Source organism: Oncorhynchus mykiss, chromosome 3, assembly GCF_057628025.1.
Source record: "Oncorhynchus mykiss isolate SJ-2025 chromosome 3, ASM5762802v1, whole genome shotgun sequence".
Classification (NCBI taxonomy): Eukaryota; Metazoa; Chordata; class Actinopteri; order Salmoniformes; family Salmonidae; genus Oncorhynchus; species Oncorhynchus mykiss.
Window position 1 is genome coordinate 93,589,913 of NC_143024.1, and position 21,569 is coordinate 93,611,481.

The 21,569-nt window shown below is 45.0% G+C and overlaps 1 protein-coding gene across 1 annotated transcript in view; it reads left to right on the top strand.

Moving 5' to 3' along the window:
* LOC110522711 (integrin alpha-V) overlaps positions 1-21,418 on the top strand; it is a 64,204-nt gene extending 42,786 nt beyond the window's left edge. Inside the window, exons 18-30 of the mRNA XM_090230475.1 lie at positions 240-377; positions 2,227-2,294; positions 2,493-2,640; positions 3,847-3,939; positions 4,157-4,236; positions 7,654-7,734; positions 9,706-9,811; positions 10,695-10,859; positions 12,422-12,553; positions 13,167-13,280; positions 14,909-15,019; positions 19,145-19,264; positions 20,407-21,418. Coding sequence (XP_090086601.1) covers positions 240-377; positions 2,227-2,294; positions 2,493-2,640; positions 3,847-3,939; positions 4,157-4,236; positions 7,654-7,734; positions 9,706-9,811; positions 10,695-10,859; positions 12,422-12,553; positions 13,167-13,280; positions 14,909-15,019; positions 19,145-19,264; positions 20,407-20,505 — 1,455 coding nt within the window. The 3' untranslated portion in view covers positions 20,506-21,418. The remainder of the gene's footprint in view (positions 1-239; positions 378-2,226; positions 2,295-2,492; positions 2,641-3,846; positions 3,940-4,156; positions 4,237-7,653; positions 7,735-9,705; positions 9,812-10,694; positions 10,860-12,421; positions 12,554-13,166; positions 13,281-14,908; positions 15,020-19,144; positions 19,265-20,406) is intronic.
* The last annotated feature ends 151 nt before the right edge of the window (positions 21,419-21,569 follow it).

Genomic DNA, 21,569 nt, shown 5'->3' on the forward strand with positions numbered 1-21,569 from the left:
GACTCTAGTTACTAAACCACAACCCTCTGTAGGATGACTAGTTACTAAACCACAACCCTCTGTAGGACGACTCTAGTTACTAAACCTCAACCCTCTGTAGGATGACTAGTTACTAAACCACAACCCTCTGTAGGATGACTAGTTACTAAACCACAACCCTCTGTAGGATGACTAGTTACTAAACCACAACCCTCTGTAGGACGACTCTAGTTACTAAACCACAACCCTCTGTTCCGTAGGATGATTCTGAGTTCCGGGATAAGATCACTCCCATCTCTGTGTTCATGGAGTTTAGTCTGGACTACCAGCAGGCAGCAGATAAGACCGGCCTACTGCCTATCCTGGACCAGTCTACGCCCACCAACATCTCCAAACAGGTACCTCTTTACCTAAGGCTTCATCCCAAATGGCACCCTATATAGTGAACTACTTTTAATCAGATCCCTATGAGTCCTGGTCTAAAGTAGTGCACTATGTAGTGAATAGAGTACCATTTAGGATGCTCACGAACTGTTGTGATCAGGTGTAGAGTAGCATGTTGAGTTCAGTGGAGGTCGGTGCCCTTCAAGATCAGCCTTGTTTCTGTTACAGCGTATTGGATGACTGTCATTCATATTCACCCAGTTCAATGTAACAGGTTTAGGTTACTGTCATGCATATTCACCCAGTTCAATGTAACAGTGACAGGTTTAGGTTACTGTCATTCACCCAGTTCAATGTAACAGTGATAGGTTTAGGTTACTGTCATTCATATTCACCCAGTTCAATGTAACAGTGATAGGTTTAGGATACTACATGATAGTGGACTGTTTCCTATACCCATCATGGGCTTTCTACAAACCAGCCTACAAATGAAAGTTTATAACGTGGGTGCACATATCGAGAGACAAACTGGAGTCCTCAGGGTGACAAACAGTTACACATTCTATACCGCCTCGCACCATCTAGATGATTTGGGGCATTAGTCCAAACCGTTGCAAACCTTTCCATTTTGCAACTAAATCAAGCGTTCCTATTGGACAAATTTAGCTAGGTCCCTCCCCGTTCTGTTCCGTTTGCTTCCGTTTTTTAAAAGAAACATTTTCGCGACAGAATCGTCGGGATGAATACACCCCTGATCATCCGCACGCACAGTTCGCTTTCACAGCAGCCACATACAGCGTCGTCACTTTGTTCGTTGTAGAATTCCTTCTCGCGTCTTCGCTCTCTCCTCCTCTCACCTTTTCCCTTCGCTTGTGGACTTTAGTGTACAACACAACAGCTGTCTGTGACCAGGCGCAAACACCCCTCCAAGCCAAACCTTCATACCATAACCGCTAACCTTTACACAGCCTACGTTATAGTCAACAAGCTAGCAAAACCCACAATCCAATCTGTGTGTTCAATTACTCAGTACAGTGTACAGCAAGCAGTTTAGCAGTTACATCGGCTGGTGCCGGTGGCAATAAATTAATAAAACCAAAAGCTTACCTTGACTTAGAAGATTTCCTGTGTTGGATAGCCTTAGCCAGCTAGCTAGCTAACGTCAATAGCATTCCTCTCTGTTTGAGTCAGGTTGTTGAGTAGGCTAAATTAGCTGCATTAGCTAAGGAAGTGAAAGGTAAACTAAGAAAAATATATACAATGAAATATAGCTCTCTTTCTGCTGAATCTCCTTAATTTTGTTTACATTTTTTTTTGTTTAACTTCAGCTATTGTCTTTCTCTCACTTTGATTCAACTACTCACCACATTTTATACACTGCAGTGCTAGCTGTAGCTTCTGCTTTCAGTACTAGATTAATTCTCTGATCCTTTGTTTGGGTGGACAACATGTTAGTTCATGCTACAAGGTTGGAGGACGTCCTCCGGAAGTTTGTCATAATTACTGTGTAAGTCTATGGAAGGGGGTGTGAAAACACGAGCCTCCTAGGTTTTGTATTGAAGTCAATGTACCCAGAGGAGGACAGAAGCTAGCTGTCCTCCGGCTACACCATGGTGCTACCTAACAGAGTCCTGTTGAGGCTACTGTAGACTTGCATTACAAAACGGTGTGATGTGAATATATTTAGTATGGTTTTATCTAAAAAGGATAATTTTTTAAATGTTTCTCTATTTTGTTGAAATCCACTGAGGAGGACGGTCCTCCCCTTCCTCCTCTGTTGGAGCCTCCTCTGGATGAGTGGTGAGGGATGGGTAAAGTTTTTTGGGGGTAAACAAACTGTCTACTTGGGACAATGTTTTTCAGGCCCATATCCTACTGGACTGTGGAGATGACAACATCTGCAAGCCAGACCTCAAGCTGTCTGTAGTGAGGTGAGTGGTCCTCCTCCTTCAGTATATAAGGCTATGAGGACTAACATAGCTAGCCAAGCCCAGCTGTGCTAGCCTAGTTACAGAGATCGTATCATCGCCAGAACAGTGTGGTTCTTGTTTCCCACAGTGACGTTGTTCAAACTGAGTCTAGATCTTTTTCCATGAATTGTCTTATTTGTATTTTTTTTTTACCACAAGTGACCAGAAGGAGATCTACATAGGGGACGATAACCCCTTGACCCTGGAGGTGACCGCGGAGAACCGAGGAGAAGGGGCGTACGAGGCAGAGCTACATGTCTTCATTCCTCCCCAGGCTGACTTCACCGGGGTCGTACGCAACAGTGAGGTATACACTCCCCTAATGAACTGTGATGGTATGGGTAGGTTGTACCCAACAGTGAGGTATAAACTCCTCTAATGAACTGTGATGGTGATGGTATGGGTAGGTTGTACCCAACAATGAGGTATACATTCCCCCTCATTCTGCCTTGTTCAGGGGCAGAACGACAGATTTTTTACCTTGTCAGCTCGGGGGATTTGATCTTGCAACCTTTCGGTTACTAGTACAACACTCTAACCACTAGGCTACGCTGCCACCTCTACACTCTAACCACTAGGCTATGTTGCCACCTCTACACTCTAACCACTAGGCTACGCTGCCACCTCTACACTCTAACCACTAGGCTACGCTGCCACCTCTACACTCTAACCACTAGGCTATGTTGCCACCTCTACACTCTAACCACTAGGCTATGTTGCCACCTCTACACTCTAACCACTAGGCTACGCTGCCGCCTCAACACTCTAACCACTAGGCTACGCTGCCGCCTCTACACTAACCACTAGGCTACGCTGCCACCTCTACACTCTAACCACTAGGCTACGCTGCCACCTCTACACTCTAACCACTAGACTACCCTGCCACCTCTACACTCTAACCACTAGGCTACGCTGCAACCTCTACACTCTAACCACTAGGCTACGCTGCCACCTCTACACTCTAACCACTAGGCTACGCTGTCGCCCCGTAGACATTATCCACTAGAAATGGTTCTGCGAAGGAATCCTGATGCTAAAATACTAATGAGACATGTTTGTTTGTCCAATGACAACACAGCCGTGATGTTATGTTTGTCCAATGACAACACAGCTGTGATGTTATGTTTGTCCAATGACAACACAGCCGTGATGTTATGTTTGTCCAATGACAACACAGCCGTGATGTTATGTTTGTCCAATGACAACACAGCCGTGATGTTATGTTTGTCCAATGACAACACAGCCGTGATGTTATGTTTGTCCAATGACAACACAGCCGTGATGTTATGTTTGTCCAATGACAACACAGCCGTGATGTTATGTTTGTCCAATGACAACACAGCCGTGATGTTATGTTTGTCCAATGACAACACAGCCGTGATGTTATGTTTGTCCAATGACAACACAGCCGTGATGTTATGTTTGTCCAATGACAACACAGCCGTGATGTTATGATGGACGGAAACAGCAGTAAAAGCTTAGAAAATACATATTTATTTGTCCCCTTTTCCAGACTCTGTCTAGATTGTCCTGCGCCTACAAGATAGAGAATCAGACCAGGGTGGTGGTGTGTGACCTGGGGAACCCCATGAAAGGAGGAACTAAAGTGAGTGGACGGAGCATGCAGATAGTGACAGTCCTGTTGACCTGAATGAGGGAGGAGGGGGGGGGGGATTCCTGTTCTAGGTATTCTATTTCTATGTCGGGGTGTTGACAGACACCTAGACGGCACCGGGTTACTGTTACATGTGAGTGTACTTTGTGAATAAATGTGCCTCTGATCAGAGTGACTCACAGTGATCCTGATGTTGTGGTGTGTTCAGGTGCTGGCCGGACTACGTTTCAGCGTCCACCAGCTCTCAGAGCAGGACACGTCTGTGGAGTTTGACCTGCAGATAAAGAGGTAATCAGGGTCGTATGAGAAACTCTCTTATTTTTTTTAGGTACTACAATCAGGGTCTCAACTCACTGTTAAGAGTTAGAATAGTACAATATTAAAGTAGCCATTTTGTCAACGTTGTTGCGCATCAGCAGTTTTCCTGTTGTTATTGATATCAAATGTATTTATACAAAATACAACAGAGTACAAAAATACGATAGCGATAGCGAGTCCCCTCATATAAATACCTTGGGCATTTGGATCGACGACGAGCTATTTAAAACACGCAGATGAGCTAACTAAGAAACTGAGTCTTAAACTGGGCTTGTTCTTCAGGTTGTAGGAAAACTATTGATCAGTCAATTTCCCTGTCAAATCAAATCAAATCAAATGTATTTATGTAGCCCTTCGTACATCAGCTGATATCTCAAAGTGCTGTACAGAATCCCGGCCTAAAACCCCAAACAGCAAGCCATGCAGGTGTAGAAGCACGGTGGCTAGGAAAAAACTCCCTAGAAAAGCCAGAACGTAGGAAGAAACCTAGAGAGGAACCAGGCTATGAGGGGTGGCCAGTCCTCTTCTGGCTGTACCGGGTAGACAGGAACCAGGCTATGAGGGGTGGGCCAGTCCTCTTCTGGCTGTGTCGGGTGGAGATTATAACAGAACATGGCCAAGATGTCTAGTAAAGTTTACAGTAATGTCGGATAAAAAGAAAATGACAGGCCTGATGGAAACACACATGTTCTGTAAACTTTCCAAACGTCAACAAAACAAAACATCAAAGTAAACTGTGAGTCATGTGATGACATGGTGTGTTGGTCCTCCCACTATGACATGGTGTGTTGGTCCTCCCACTATGACATGGTGTGTTGGTCCTCCCACTATGACATGGTGTGTTGGTCCTCCCACTATGACATGGTGTGTTGGTCCTCCCACTATGACATGGTGTGTTGGTCCTCCCACTATGACATGGTGTGTTGGTCCTCCCACTATGACATGGTGTGTTGGTCCTCCCACTATGACATGGTGTGTTGGTCCTCCCACTATGACATGGTGTGTTGGTCCTCCCACTATGACATGGTGTGTTGGTCCTCCCACTATGACATGGTGTGTTGGTCCTCCCACTATGACATGGTGTGTTGGTCCTCCCACTATGACATGGTGTGTTGGTCCTCCCACTATGACATGGTGTGTTGGTCCTCCCACTATGACATGGTGTGTTGGTCCTCCCACTATGACATGGTGTGTTGGTCCTCCCACTATGACATGGTGTGTTGGTCCTCCCACTATGACATGGTGTGTTGGTCCTCCCACTATGACATGGTGTGTTGGTCCTCCCACTATGACATGGTGTGTTGGTCCTCCCACTATGACATGGTGTGTTGGTCCTCCCACTATGACTTGGTGTGTTGGTCCTCCCACTATGACATGGTGTGTTGGTCCTCCCACTATGACATGGTGTGTTGGTCCTCCCACTATGCCTGGGGGAACCATGCAGTTTATCAGGCTACAGATGAAATCCGTTATGATGAACTTCACAGGGAGGTGAAAGAGCCCGGTGATGAGCTTGATGCTGCTTTCTAATAAAAATAGAGGGTCTAATTTAGGTGACATGATGATTGACTGCCGTTTGACAAAATAATCTTGCTCTTTTGTCCATAATAACCTCATCATTAAGGTAATACGTGCCCCCTTGTAGAGAGAGAGAAGCCCTTGTAGAGTATGAGAGAGAGAGAAGCCCTTGTAGAGTATGAGAGAGAGAGAAGTCCTTGTAGAGTATGAGAGAGAGAGAAGCCCTTGTAGAGTATGAGAGAGAGAGAAGCCCTTGTAGAGTATGAGAGAGAGAGAAGCCCTTGTAGAGTATGAGAGAGAGAGAAGCCCTTTTAGTGAGAGAAGAACCCAATGCCCTTTATGGTTGTGAGGTCTGGGGTCCGCTCACCAACCAAGAATTCACAAAATGGGACAAACACCAAATTGAGACTCTGCATGCAGAATGTTGCTAAAATATCCTCTGTGTACAACGTAGAACACCAAATAATGCATGCAGAGCAGAATTAGGACGATACCCACTAATTATCAAAATCCAGAAAAGAGCCGTTAAATTCTACAACCACCTAAAAGGAAGCGATTCACAAACCTTCCATAACAAAGCCATCACCTACAGAGAGATGAACCTGGAGAAAAGTCCCCTAAGCAAGCTGGTCCTGGGGCTCTGTTCACAAACACAAACACACCCCACAGAGCCCCAGGACAACAGCACAATTAGACCCAACCAAATCATGAGAAAACAAAAAGAATTAATTGGCACATTGGAAAGAATTAACAAACAGAACAGCAAACTAGAATGCTATTTGGCCCTAAACAGAGAGTACACAGCGGCAGAATACCTGACCACTGTGACTGACCCAAACTTAAGGAAAGCTTTGACTATGTACGGACTCAGTGAGCATAGCCTTGCTATTGAGAAAGGCCGCCGTAGGCAGACATGGCTCTCAAGAGAAGACAGGCTATGTGCTCACTGCCCACAAAAATGAGGTGGAAACTGAGCTGCACTTCCTAACCTCCTGCCCAATGTATGACCATATTAGAGAGGCATATTTCCCTCAGATCACACAGATCCACAAAGAATTTGAAAACAAATCCAAATTTGATCTACTGGGTGAAATACCACAGTGTTCCATCACAGCAGCAAGATTTATGACCTGTTGCCACTAGAAAAGGGAAACCAGTGAAGAACAAACACCAGTGTAAATACAACCCATATTTATGCTTATTTATTTTCCCTTTTGTACTTCAACCATTTGCACATCATTACAACACTATATATATATATATAACATTTGAAAATGTATTTAATATTTTGGAACTTCTGTGAGTGTAATGTTTACTGTTCATTTCACTTTTGTGTATTATCTACTTCACTTGCTTGAGTGAGTGAGTGAGTGAGTGAGTGAGTGAGTGAGTGAGTGAGTGAGTGAGTGAGTGAGTGAGTGAGTGAGTGAGATGCACTATATAGAGTAGGCTGCCATTTGGGACAGAACCTAAGACGTGTATTTGTGTTCTCCCTGCTTGTATTCAGAGTGGCATTTCAATTACAGAGTAGATGTATCCTGTTGTTGTGAAAACCATTTGGTCTCCTAGCCTCCTGTTTACTCTGCCAGTCCCTTAGCTCACCCGGGGCTGTCTTTACACACGCATTCTGCTGACCAAAGGCCTTGTTGAATTGTTCAGAATAGTTTAGCTAAAAACTCACGAGTCTCGTGGTGGAATTGTCTGGAGGAGTTTTTTTTTGAGGCTTTGGCACCAGTTTAAAATTCTGGATGCGAGTTACAACACATATATGCAACGACGCCACCTTGTGGACGTGTGTGTTATAGCAGCAACCTGTACTGTGCAACAGTGGTCTTTTTTATAATAGAAGAATATAATATTGTCTTTCAGTTCCAACCAGTTCAACAACACCAGCAGTCGGGTCCTCAGCATCACAAAGCTGGCTGTCCTTGCCAAAGTGGATATCAGAGGGTATGTGTCTTCTCACTCATTTCAATACCTTAATAATACATTATTTACTCATTTGAATACTTTAATAAAACCATAATACCTTATTTACTGAACACCATAAAGTGTAATTTAAAAAATATATATATTCTGATGATATGAATTCAGATGATCGTGTGATTGTGTACCATAATATGACAGCAATGCAGACTGCAGTTAATTGGTTAAGTTAATTAGGCTCAAAACCCTAGGAGGGATGTTCAGCTGTTTTTGTGTTCTGCCTCAGAAACTAAGTGTTTATCAAATCCCCCCAAAAAATGTCACATGCGCTGATATACAGGGGGGGTACCTGTACAGAGTCAATGTGCGGGGGGCACCGGTTAATCAAGGTAATTGAGGTAATATGTACATGTAGGTAGAGTTATTAAAGTGGCCATGCATAGATAATAACAGAGAGTAGCAGCAGCGTAGAAGAGAGGTGGGGGGCAATGCAATTAGTCTGGGTAGCCAATTGATTAGATGTTCAGGAGTCTTATGGCTTGTGGGTAGAAGCTGTTTAGGGGCCTCTTGGACCTAGGATTGGTGCTCCGGTACCGCTTGCCGTGCGGTACCAGAGAGAACAGTCTATGACTGGGGTGGCTGGGGTCATTAACAATTTTGAGGGTCTTCCTCTGACACCGCCTGGTATAGAGGTCCTGGATGGCAGGAAGCTTGGCCCCGGTGATGTATCACAGGAGAGTTTAGCCTGGTTTGCTTCTGTAAACAGACAGACAGGGGAATGAATGAGGCATAAATAGTAAGCCGCGACAGAAGTAGAGACAGTACCCATGTGTTACCTCTACCAGCTCAGTAGAGACAGTCCCCATGTGTTACCTCTACCAGCTCAGTAGAGACCGTCCCCATGTGTTACCTCTACCATCTCAGTGGAGACAGTCCCCATGTGTTACCTCTACCATCTCAGTGGAGACAGTCCTCATGTGTTACCTCTACCAGCTCAGTAGAGACCGTCCCCATGTGTTACCTCTACAGTCCTGTTGGTAATGTGTTACCTCTACCAGCTCAGTAGAGACAGTACCCACATGTTACCTCTACCAGCTCAGTAGAGACAGTCCCCATGTGTTACCTCTACCAGCTCAGTAGAGACAGTACCCATGTGTTACCTCTACCAGCTCAGTGGAGACAGTCCCCATGTGTTACCTCTACCAGCTCAGTGGAGACAGTCCCCATGTGTTACCTCTACCAGCTCAGTAGAGACAGTACCCATGTGTTACCTCTACAGTCCTGTTGGTAATGTGTTACCTCTACCAGCTCAGTAGAGACAGTACCCACGTGTTACCTCTACCAGCTCAGTAGAGACAGTACCCATGTGTTACCTCTACAGTCCTGTTGGTAATGTGTTACCTCTACCAGCTCAGTAGAGACAGTACCCACGTGTTACCTCTACCAGCTCAGTAGATACAGTACACATGTGTTACCTCTACCATCTCAGTAGAGACAGTACCCATGTGTTACCTCTACCATCTCAGTAGAGACAGTACCCATGTGTTACCTCTACCAGCTCTACAGTCATGTTGGGAATATCTTAACTCTACCAGCTCTTAGGACAGTCCTGTTGGGAATGTCTTATTTTATATCTGGGAATTGTATAATGTTACTGGATGTTAATTTAGATTTTTATTAAAACATCAATAAACTAAATGTTAGAAACCACCGCAAACATCAACCACCAATCCACAGAATGTGGATCTCTAACTCCCTTCTCTTCTTCTCTCCCTCTCCGTTCTCCTCTCCCTTCTTTTCTCTCTTCTCCCTTCTCTTCTCTTCTCTTCTCCCTTCTCTTCTATCTCTTCCTCCCTCCCTTCCTCTTCCTCCCTCCCTCCCTCTTCCTCCCTCCCTTCCTCTTCCTCCCTCCCTTCCTCCCTCTCTCCCTCTCCTCTTCCTCCCTCTCTCCCTCTCCTCTTCCTCCCTCTCCCTCCCTCTCTCCCTCTGCTGTAGGGTGTCCGCCCCAGACCAGGTCTTCCTGCCTGTTGCTAACTGGCAGCCTAAAGAGAACCCTGTCGTAGGAGACGACATCGGCCCACAGATACTGCATGTCTATGAGGTCAGTGTTCTGCTTGTATAGACATAGAATGTCCTGTCTATACAGTATGGAGAACTGTGGGGTAATATAATGTCCTGTCTATACAGTATGGAGAACTGTGGGGTAATAGAATGTTCTGTCTATATGGAGAACTGTGGGGTAATATAATGATCTGTCTATATGGAGAACTGTGGGGTAATATAATGTCCTGTCTATACTGTATGGAGAACTGTGGGGTAATAGAATGATCTGTCTATACTGTATGGAGAACTGTGGGGTAATAGAATGTTCTGTCTATACTGTATGGAGAACTGTGGGGTAATAGAATGTTCTGTCTATATGGAGAACTGTGGGGTAATATAATGTCCTGTCTATACAGTATGGAGAACTGTGGGGTAATATAATGTTCTGTCTATATGGAGAACTGTGGGGTAATATAATGTCCTGTCTATACAGTATGGAGAACTGTGGGGTAATATAATGTTCTGTCTATACAGTATGGAGAACTGTGGGGTAATAGAATGTCCTGTCTATACAGTATGGAGAACTGTGGGGTAATACAATGTCCTGTCTATACAGTATGGAGAACTGTGGGGTAATAGAATGTCCTGTCTATACAGTTTGGAGAACTGTGGGGTAATAGAATGTTCTGTCTATATGGAGAACTGTGGGGTAATAGAATGTCCTGTCTGTATCCAAGCAGCTGGGTTTGAGTATAAGGTGCGTATCATGTGGATTGAATAATTGCCAAACACAAAGTGTTCCAATACAGCCCATAAATGGTTGAGGGAAACTTTTCTAAACTAGCTCAACAGCTCTCCTACTATAATCATCATGACGTCAGGGAAGACATGTTGTTTTACCTGGTACCTTGTTACTAAAAACGGTCTTGTTTCTGTTCCAGTTGCGCAACAGAGGTCCCAGTACCTTCAGCAAGGCCATGCTGGACATCGAGTGGCCCTACAGGTTCAACAACGGCTCTCTGCTCTACATCACTAAACTAGAGGTGGACGGAGACGGAGGCATGAACTGCAGTACAGACATGGAGATCAACCCACTCAATGTCTCAGTACGTCATCGTATCCTCTCTACCTTTCTCTCGTATTCAGCCCAGACCCACTCAATGTCTCAGTACGTCATCGTATCCTCTCTACCTTTCTCTCGTATTCAGCCCTGACCCACTCAATGTCTCAGTACGTCATCGTATCCTCTCTTACCTTTCTCTCGTATTCAGCCCAGACACTTTTCCTGCGTCTGTCCTTTCTTGAAATTGTTACCTTCATGGATTTGAAAGAACTGGTAGAGTAAACTGTCTAGTCTAGCCCATGAAAGAACTGGTAGAGGAAACTCTAGTCTAGCCCATGAAAGAACTGGTAGAGGAAACTCTAGTCTAGCCCATGAAAGAACTGGTAGAGGAAACTCTAGTCTAGCCCATGAAAGAACTGGTAGAGGAAACTGTCTAGTCTAGCCCATGAAAGAACTGGTAGAGGAAACTCTAGTCTAGCCCATGAAAGAACTGGTAGAGGAAACTCTAGTCTAGCCCATGAAAGAACTGGTAGAGGAAACTCTAGTCTAGCCCATGAAAGAACTGGTAGAGGAAACTCTAGTCTAGCCCATGAAAGAACTGGTAGAGGAAACTCTAGTCTAGCCCATAAAGGAACTGGTAGAGGAAACTCTAGTCTAGCCCATGAAAGAACTGGTAGAGGAAACTCTAGTCTAGCCCATGAAAGAACTGGTAGAGGAAACTGTCTAGTCTAGCCCATGAAAGAACTGGTAGAGGAAACTCTAGTCTAGCCCATGAAAGAACTGGTAGAGGAAACTGTCTAGTCTAGCCCATGAAGGAACTGGTAGAGGAAACTCTAGTCTAGCCCATGAAGGAACTGGTAGAGGAAACTGTCTAGTCTAGCCCATGAAAGAACTGGTAGAGGAAACTCTAGTCTAGCCCATGAAAGAACTGGTAGAGGAAACTCTAGTCTAGCCCATGAAGGAACTGGTAGAGGAAACTGTCTAGTCTAGCCCATGAAAGAACTGGTAGAGGAAACTGTCTAGTCTAGCCCATGAAAGAACTGGTAGAGGAAACTCCTAGTCTAGCCCATAAAGGAACTGGTAGAGGAAACTGTCTAGTCTAGCCCATAAAGGAACTGGTAGAGGAAACTGTCTAGTCTAGCCCATGAAAGAACTGGTAGAGGAAACTCTAGTCTAGCCCATGAAGGAACTGGTAGAGGAAACTGTCTAGTCTAGCCCATGAAATAACTGGTAGAGGAAACTGTCTAGTCTAGCCCATGAAAGAACTGGTAGAGGAAACTCTAGTCTAGCCCATGAAAGAACTGGTAGAGGAAACTCTAGTCTAGCCCATGAAAGAACTGGTAGAGGAAACTGTCTAGTCTAGCCCATGAAATAACTGGTAGAGGAAACTGTCTAGTCTAGCCCATGAAAGAACTGGTAGAGGAAACTGTCTAGTCTAGCCCATGAAGGAACTGGTAGAGAAAACTCTAGTCTAGCCCATGCAACGCGTAAATGTGGTAAACTATATGAGTGCACAATACGGTAGCAAGGACACATGATTAGGATGTTATCCTCTCTGTGGTAAAGAATACAAGTTAAAAGGATGTTTCTCTCCGTCTCTTCTAGAACCCTCTATCTGGAGAGAAGAACATCACCTCTCCAAGTGGAGGAGGAGACAGGACAGAGGGAAGGAACAGGAACCATGTTCACCGCAGAGAGCTGGAGAGGAAGGAGATGGAGGGAGACCTGGAAACTCTGGTACCGTCTCTACACCTCCTGGCTACTGTACAACAGAGTCGGGGACAATTTTTTATCATTGAAAAGCAAGGGGGATTTCAGTTTACATCCTGAATTGACTCTAAACAAATCATACAGTAGCAACTAAACTCAGCAACAACAAAAAAACAGCCCTTTTTCAGGACCCTGTCTTTCAAAGATCATTTGTAAAAATCTAAATAAATTCACAGGTCTTATTGTAAAGCGTTTAAACACTGTTTCCCATGCCCAATTAAGGTCACAGTTATGAAAACGTAGGACACTAAAGAGGCCTTTCTACTGACTCTGAAAAACACCAAAAGAAAGATGGTCTAGGCGTGAACGTGCCTTAGGCATGCTGCAAGGAGGCATGAGGACTACAGATGTGGCCAGGGCAATACATTTGACCCCCCCCCCCCCCCCCTTTGTTCAGGGACACATTATTCCATTTCTGTTAGTCAGCATGTCTGTGGAACTTGTTCAGTTTATGTCTCAGTTGTTGAATCTTATGTTCATACAAATATTTATACATGTTAAGTTTGCTGAAAATAAATGCAGTTGCTGAGTTTACATAGATTGAGGGTATCAGTGATTGTGTGTGTGTGTCTTCTGTCAGGACTGTTCCAAGGTCCAGTGTCTGAAGATCCGGTGTCAGGTGGGCCGTGTGGAGAGAGGTCAGAGTGCTATCCTCTACATCCACTCCAGGCTGGGGGTGGCCACCTTCCTCAAGGTGAGACTCCCGTCTGTTATGCTCTAGAGGTACTAGCCTGGTGTCCTAGGTTAGATACGGTACTGGCCTGGTGTCCGCGGTTAGATACGGTACTGGCCTGGTGTCCGCGGTTAGATACGGTACTGGCCTGGTGTCCGCGGTTAGATACGGTACTGGCCTGGTGTCCGCGGTTAGATACGGTACTGGTCTGGTGTCCTAGGTTAGATACGGTACTGGCCTGGTGTCCTAGGTTAGATACGGTACTGGCCTGGTGTCCGCGGTTAGATACGGTACTGGCCTGGTGTCCTAGGTTAGATACGGTACTGGCCTGGTGTCCTAGGTTAGATACGGTACTGGCCTGGTGTCCTAGGTTAGATACGGTACTGGCCTCGTGTTCGCGGTTAGATACGGTACTGGCCTGGTGTCCGCGGTTAGATACGGTACTGGCCTGGTGTTCGCGGTTAGATACGGTACTGGCCTGGTGTCCGCGGTTAGATACGGTACTAGCCTGGTGTCCTAGGTTAGATACGGTACTGGCCTGGTGTCCTAGGTTAGATACGGTACTGGCCTGGTGTCCGCGGTTAGATACGGTACTAGCCTGGTGTCCGCGGTTAGATACGGTACTGGCCTGGTGTCCGCGGTTAGATACGGTACTAGCCTGGTGTCCTAGGTTAGATACGGTACTGGCCTGGTGTCCTAGGTTAGATACGGTACTGGCCTGGTGTCCTAGGTTAGATACGGTACTGGCCTGGTGTTCGCGGTTAGATACGGTACTGGCCTGGTGTCCGCGGTTAGATACGGTACTGGCCTGGTGTTCGCGGTTAGATACGGTACTGGCCTGGTGTCCGCGATTAGATACGGTACTGGCCTGGTGTCCGCGGTTAGATACGGTACTGGCCTGGTGTCCGCGGTTAGATACGGTACTGGCCTGGTGTCCGCGGTTAGATACGGTACTGGCCTGGTGTCCTAGGTTAGATACGGTACTAGCCTGGTGTCCTAGGTTAGATACGGTACTGGCCTGGTGTCCGATATGTGTTTGTGCTGTATCATACATCCACCTTGGCCACCTTCAATTTGGTTCCTAATGTCTTAGTACCTCCATGTTTCATCTGTCCAATATGAAATGCAGTTTTCTGTTTGAAGACATTTTGCTACAGTTTGCCCTAATGAACACAAACCTTGTTGGAACATACCGTATGTTTGGTATGCGCCGTACAGGTTAGGGCTCCCGAGTTGCGCAGCGATCTAAGGCACTGTATTACAGTTTTTAGAGGCGTCACTACAGAACCTGGTTCGATCCCGGGCTGTATCACAACCGGCCGTGATTGGGAGTCCCATAGGGCGGCGCACAACTGGCCCCAGCGTTGTCCGGGTTTGGCCGGTGTAGGTCGTCATTGTAAATAAGAATTTGTTCTTAACTGACTTGCCGATAAAGTAAAAACTATACTCGCCTGGTGGTCCTAGATCGTGGTAAATGACGACAACCGTAGGAGTTGACAAGACTGGACTGGGACCACTCGGCTAGCTACATGGGACAAAACTAGGAAAGCTTACTATGTTGGCTACCTTTTTTTTTTTTTTAAACGACAAAATGTCTGCTGAACCGTGATGAGGATGAGGTATAGTAGAGTGTGTTTCTCTTCGTCCAGACTGAGAGCCAGAACCGTTCGTTCACCGTGAGATCCTCCGCTTCCTTCAGCGTCATAGAGATGCCTTATAACAAGAACCTGTTGCCTGAGCTGCCCTCAAACACAACTACGGTGAGTCACATGAAGCCATCATAAACCAGGTCTGTATCTAAAATGACTGCAGCCATTATATATCTCACCACTGTTGACCAGAGCCCATAGAGCAGGGTTCCCCAATAGGGCATGACTGAGTGAGTGCACAAAACATTAGGAACACCTGCTCTTTCCATGAAAGCTATGATCCCTTATTGATGTCACTTGTTAAATCCACTTCAATCAGTGTAGATGAAGGGGAGGAGACGGGTTAAATAAAAATGGTATAGCTTTGAGACACCTGAGGCATGGTATGTGTATGTCTGCCATTCAGAGGGTGAATGGACAAGACACAAAATAATTGAAGTGCCTTTGAACAGGGTATGGTAGTAGGTGCCAGGCGCACCAGTTTGTGTCAAGAACTGCAACGATGCTGGGATTTTCACGCTCAACAGTTTTCTGTGTGTATCAAGAATGGTCCACCACCCAAAGGACATCCAGCCAACTTGACACAACTGTGAGAAGCATTGGGAGTCAACATGGACCGGCATCCCTGTGGAACGCGTTCAACACCTTGTAGAGTCCATGCCCTGACGAAATTAGGCTTTTCTGAGGGTAAAAGGCGTGCAATTCAATATTAGGAAGGTGTTCCTAACGTTTTGTACACTCTTGTGTATTTTCTATTGTATAATTTTCTTTCTTGGACATAAGAAATGATTATAATTTAGGAAATCTGTTCCCAACTATTCCCACGCGATCATATCCCATCGTTATCAAGGGTTTGAAATTATTCCGTTTTTCTCAAATTCTATATCTGTTTGGGATTCTTGCAGTCAGTTTGCAGTTGTACAAATGATTTACAACTATGTCTTCTGACCATCCGCTCAAGGAAAAAATCTGCCCACTGCTGAATGTTATTGGGGGACCCCTGCCATAGGGTCCTGAATGATTTGTTGTGGCTGGCTGGCTGGCTGGCTGGCTGGCTCAGAGCCCTGGGTCTGAACCCCGCCCTGTGCAACTGGGTCCCGGTCTTCCTGACTGGCTTCCCCCTTTTCCCTCCAAACATAACGATGGCCAAGGTAGGCAACAGCACCTCCACTACGCTGATCCCTTAACACGGGGGTCCCACAAGGGTGTGTGCTCAGCCCCGTCCTGTACACCCTCTTCACCCATGACTGCGTGACCTCAAACGTCTTCAACTCAATCATCAAGTTTGCAGACCGACACAACAGTTGTAGGCCTGATGACGAGACGGCCGACAGGAAGTGAGGGCCCTGGCGAAGTGGTGCCAGGAAAATAACCTCCAACAAAATGATTGTGGACTTCAGGAGACAGTGTGGTGAAGAAGGCGTAACAGCGTGGTACGCCACCCGCAACCGCCTATCCAAAGGGTGGTGCGGTCAGCCCAATGCATCACCGGGGGCAAAACTGCCTGCCCTCCAGGACACCTGCAGTACCCGGTGTCACAGGAAGGCCAAGAAGATCATTAAGGACTTCAGCCAAGCCACGGCCTGTTCACCCCGCTACCATCTAGAAGGCGGAGACCGTACAGGTGCTGCAAAGCTGGGACTGATAAACAATCTCAAGGCCATCAGGCTGTTAAACATTTACCACTAGCCGGCCTCCGCCCAGTACCCTGCCCAGAACCTTAGTCGCTGTTACTAGCCGCCTACCACTCGGTACTCTGCCCTGCGCCTTAGAGACTGCTGCCCTATGTACATAAACATGGAAAACCAGTCACTTTAACACTGTTTACATACTGTTTTACCCACTTCATATGTACAGTGTATACTGTGTTCTAGTCATGGTTCATCCTATACAACTACTGTCTATACTCACTATACTATATAACTACTGTCTATACACACCTCCTATATAACTACTGTTGTCCACTTCATATGTACAGTATATACTGTGTTCTAGTCATGGTTCCTCCTATATGACTACTGTTGTCCACTTCATATGTATATACTGTGTTCTAGTCATGGTTCATCCTATACAACTACTGCTGTCCACTTCATATGTATATACTGTGTTCTAGTCATGGTTCATCCTATATGACTACTGTTGTCCACTTCATATGTATATACTGTGTTCTAGTCATGGTTCATCCTATACAACTACTGCTGTCCACTTCATATGTATATACTGTGTTCTAGTTCATCCTATATAACTACTGTTGTCCACTTCATATGTATATACCATATTCTAGTTCATCCTATATAACTACTGTTGTCCACTTCATATGTATATACTGTATTCTAGTCATGGTTCATCCTGCTGTCCACTTCATATGTATATACTGTATTCTATAGTCATGGTTCATCCTATATAACTACTGCTGTCCACTTCATATATACAGTGGGGCAAAAAAGTATTTAGTCAGCCACTAATTGTGCAAATTCTCCGACTTAAAAAGATGAGAGAGGCCTGTAATTTTCATCATAGGTACACTTCAACTAACTAACTATTTTAAAAAATCCAGAAAATCACATTGTAGGATTTTTTATGATTTTTTTGGCAAATTATGGTGGAAAATAAGTACTTGGTCAATAACAAAAGTTTCTCAATACTTTGTGATATACCCTTTGTTGGCAATGACAGAGGTCAAACGTTTTCTGTAAGTCTTCACAAGGTTTTCACACAGTTGCTGGTATTTTGGCCCATTCCTCCATGCAGATCTCCTCTAGAGCAGTGATGTTTTGGGGCTGTTGCTGGGCAACACGGACTTTCAACTCCCTCCAAAGATTTTCTATGGGGTTGAGATCTGGAGACTGGCTAGGCCACTCCAGGACCTTGAAATGCTTCTTACAAAGCCACTCCTTCATTGCCCGGGCGGTGTGTTTGGGATCATTGTCATGCTGAAAGACCCAGCCACGTTTCATCTTCTATGCCCTTGCTGATGGAAGGAGGTTTTCACTCAAAATCTCACGATACATGGCCCCATTCATTCTTTCCTTTACACGGATCAGTCGTCTTGGTCCCTTTGAAGAAAATCAGCCCCAAAGCATGATGTTTCCACCCCCATGCTTCACAGTAGGTATGGTGTTCTTTGGATGCAACTCAGCATTCTTTGTCCTCCAAACACGACGAGTTGAGTTTTTACCAAAAAGTTATATTTTGGTTTCATCTGACCATATGACATTCTCCCAATCTTCTTCTGGATCATCCAAATGCTCTCTAGCAAACTTCAGACGGGCCTGGACATGTACTGGCTTAAGCAGGGGGACACGTCTGGTACTGCAGGATTTCAGTCCCTGGCGGCGTAGTGTGTTACTGATGGTAGGCTTTGTTACTTTGGTCCCAGCTCTCTGCAGGTCATTCACTAGGTCCCCCCGTGTGGTTCTGGGATTTTTGCTCACCGTTCTTGTGATCATTTTGACCCCACGGGGTGAGATCTTGCGTGGAGCCCCAGATCGAGGGAGATTATCAGTGGTCTTGTATGTCTTCCATTTCCTAATAATTGTTCCCACAGTTGATTTCTTCAAACCAAGCTGCTTACATATTGCATATTCAGTCTTCCCAGCCTGGTGCAGGTCTACAATTTTGTTTCTGGTGTCCTTTGACAGCTCTTTGGTCTTGGCCATAGTGGAGTTTGGAGTGTGACTGTTTGAGGTTGTGGACAGGTGTCTTTTATACTGATAACAAGTTCAAACAGGTGCCATTAATACAGGTAACGAGTGGAGGACAGAGAAGCCGTTACAGGTCTGTGAGAGCCAGAAATCTTGCTTGTTTGTAGGTGACCAAATACTTATTTTCCACCATAATTTGCTAATAAATTCATAAAAAATCCTACAATGTGATTTTCTGGATTTTTTTTCTCATTTTGTCTATCATAGTTGAAGTGTACCTATGATGAAAATTGCAGGCCTCTCTCATATTTTTAAGTGGGAGAACTTGCACAATTAGTGGTTGACTAAATACCTTTTTGCCCCACTGTAATTAGGGGACCCTGCAATAGGGTCCTGAATGGTTTGTTGTGGCTGGTAATATAATTAGGGGACCCTGCTATAGGGTCCTGAATGGTTTGTTGTGGCTGGTAATATAATTAGGGGACCCTGCTATAGGGTCCTGAATGGTTTGTTGTGGCTGGTAATATAATTAGGGGACCCTGCTATAAGGTCCTGAATTGTTTGTTGTCTCATTGTGTATTATATCCTCCAGGTGAGTATGTCAGTGATCTGGGTGAAATCAGAACCTGAACCGGTCCCTTGGTGGGTGGTGACCTTGGCCCTGATCGCTGGACTACTGCTGCTGGCTCTGCTTATCTTCGTCATGTACAAGGTACACGCACAACCATAACAATGAATAGTTTCCAATCTGTAGTTTCTCTCCCCACTCTCCTGGGCTCTTCCAACCATTACTGTATCTAAATCCTCCCTCTGATCTGACAGAAGTGACCAGCTTCCTCTGTTACTATATCTAAAACCTCCCTCTGATCTGACAGAAGTGACCAGCTGAAAGCCAGCCTAGTGACCAGCTGAAAGCCAGCCTAGTGACCAGCTGAAAGCCAGCCTAGTGACCAGCTAAAAGCCAGCCTAGTGACCAGCTGAAAGCCAGCCTAGTGACCAGCTGAAAGCCAGCCTAGTGACCAGCTGAAAGCCAGCCTAGTGACCAGCTGAAAGCCAGCCTAGTGACCAGCTGAAAGCCAGCCTAGTGACCAGCTGAAAGTCAGCCTAGTGACCAGCTGAAAGCCAGCCTAGTGACCAGCTGAAAGCCAGCCTAGTGACCAGCTGAAAGCCAGCCTAATGACGAGCTTCCACCATATTGTTTTCACCTGTCAAGTCCTTTCTTTCAAACCATTTTTAAAATGTATTTAACAGTTGCAATTCACCAACGACAAAAATATATATAACATACAGTCCCCTCCTGTATTCATCTGGACCATGAAGCTACTCCACCGACTGGATTTGAGGCAACAGTATAGAATGTTCTAGATTTTAGCATCTTATTTACGTATGTGTGACCGTAATGAAATTAAAGCACTTTATGTATCTAGTTCTCCCCCCTCCCTACCTCCATTTTGAAGGTGTTATAGTCAAAAGTTGAGTATTTGGTCCCATATTCTTAGCACGCAATGACTACATCGAGCGTGTGCCTCTACAAACTTGTTGGATGCATTTGCTGTTTGTTTCGGAAGATATTGTAATCACTTTTATTATAAGGATATATGTTTCTGAACACGACATCAATAAATGATACCCAGAAAAATAACCCCGCCCTCCCAAAAAATGCTAACCTTCCGTTATTGGTAATTGGTAAAGCATGTTTTGAGGCTATTATCTTGGTGGCTCTAACTTTCTCACTCATCATTATTCACGATTTATCTGCAATCGTGGTAGAATCCACATGAATGTAGAAATGTTCAGAGGATTTTTTTTTTTGCGAGGGTGGGGATCCTAATTGTCTGTGCCTCCGCCCTCCAGCTGGGCTTCTTCGAGCGTGTACGCCCCCCACAGGAAGACAGCGCGGAGAAGGAGCAGCTGGCACCGCAGGAGAACGGTGACAGGAACACCGATGCCTGATAGAACCTGAGGGTTCCCCAACACACGACCCTGTGTAGCTGTCTGTAAATACACAACAGATAACCTGCGTCTGAATAGGTTCCCTATGTAGTGCGCTACTTTGGAACGGAGCGCTATGGGATAGCACCAGTACACACAGTCCCATCTACTCTTTATAATCATACTCACACTGTACCCTGCGTCCTGAAGCCCTGTCGTCTACTACTCCTCTTGCATATACTTAGACAACATTGCTGTATGAAATGGCTGGGAGGAGCAAACAAGTGATTTGATATTAAAAATGCTGATGTAAATCATATTTGAAAAGGACTCCCCGATCTTCTTCTGGTTATTGGTCCTGCATCTTTTAGTGCACTTGGGACTTTCAGTTTTACATGAATTGCTACAACAATGTGAATTCGAGACTGCAAGGAAGATGCGAGGTATCAATTACAATGCTGTACGGTCTTTGAAGACAATGGTTTTTGAAATGGTTTTTGAATGGGCACTGCGGATATGGACTTATTGTATGTTATGCTTCTGCAATTGAGAAACATCCCCGGGCAATTTCCCACTTTCCACCAGATACAGGATTATACATAGCAATTGTATGTCACTATGTGTATTAAAAGGATGAATTGACCCATATTGGGTAATCAACGTGGAACTTAATACTTTTTTTTTGCATTAGAGCACTATAGTATCTTAATTACCCGTCACCCACTGCTTCATTATTTATCTTAAAACACGTTTCATGTTACAATAATGTAATTTGACCAGACTATTTTTCTTCAAGTTGTTCCTTGTTCATACTTTTGGGTGTTTTTTTTTTTTTAAAGACAATATTACTGAAAATGACGTATTCCTTCCCCACATATCTGGTTGAGCTGACAAGGTTTTGATCTTTCCTGAATTAAATGTTTAAAAACCATAAGCATTTCTTTGTGCCCTGCTTTTATATACTTGTTGCCACATTATCGTCTCCGATTCGGACAACTCGAATATCAGTGTGCTATAAAAGGTTATCTGATGAACTGTGGCTAGTTGTTTCATATAAATCATCTACGTTCACCTTAGTAAAATGA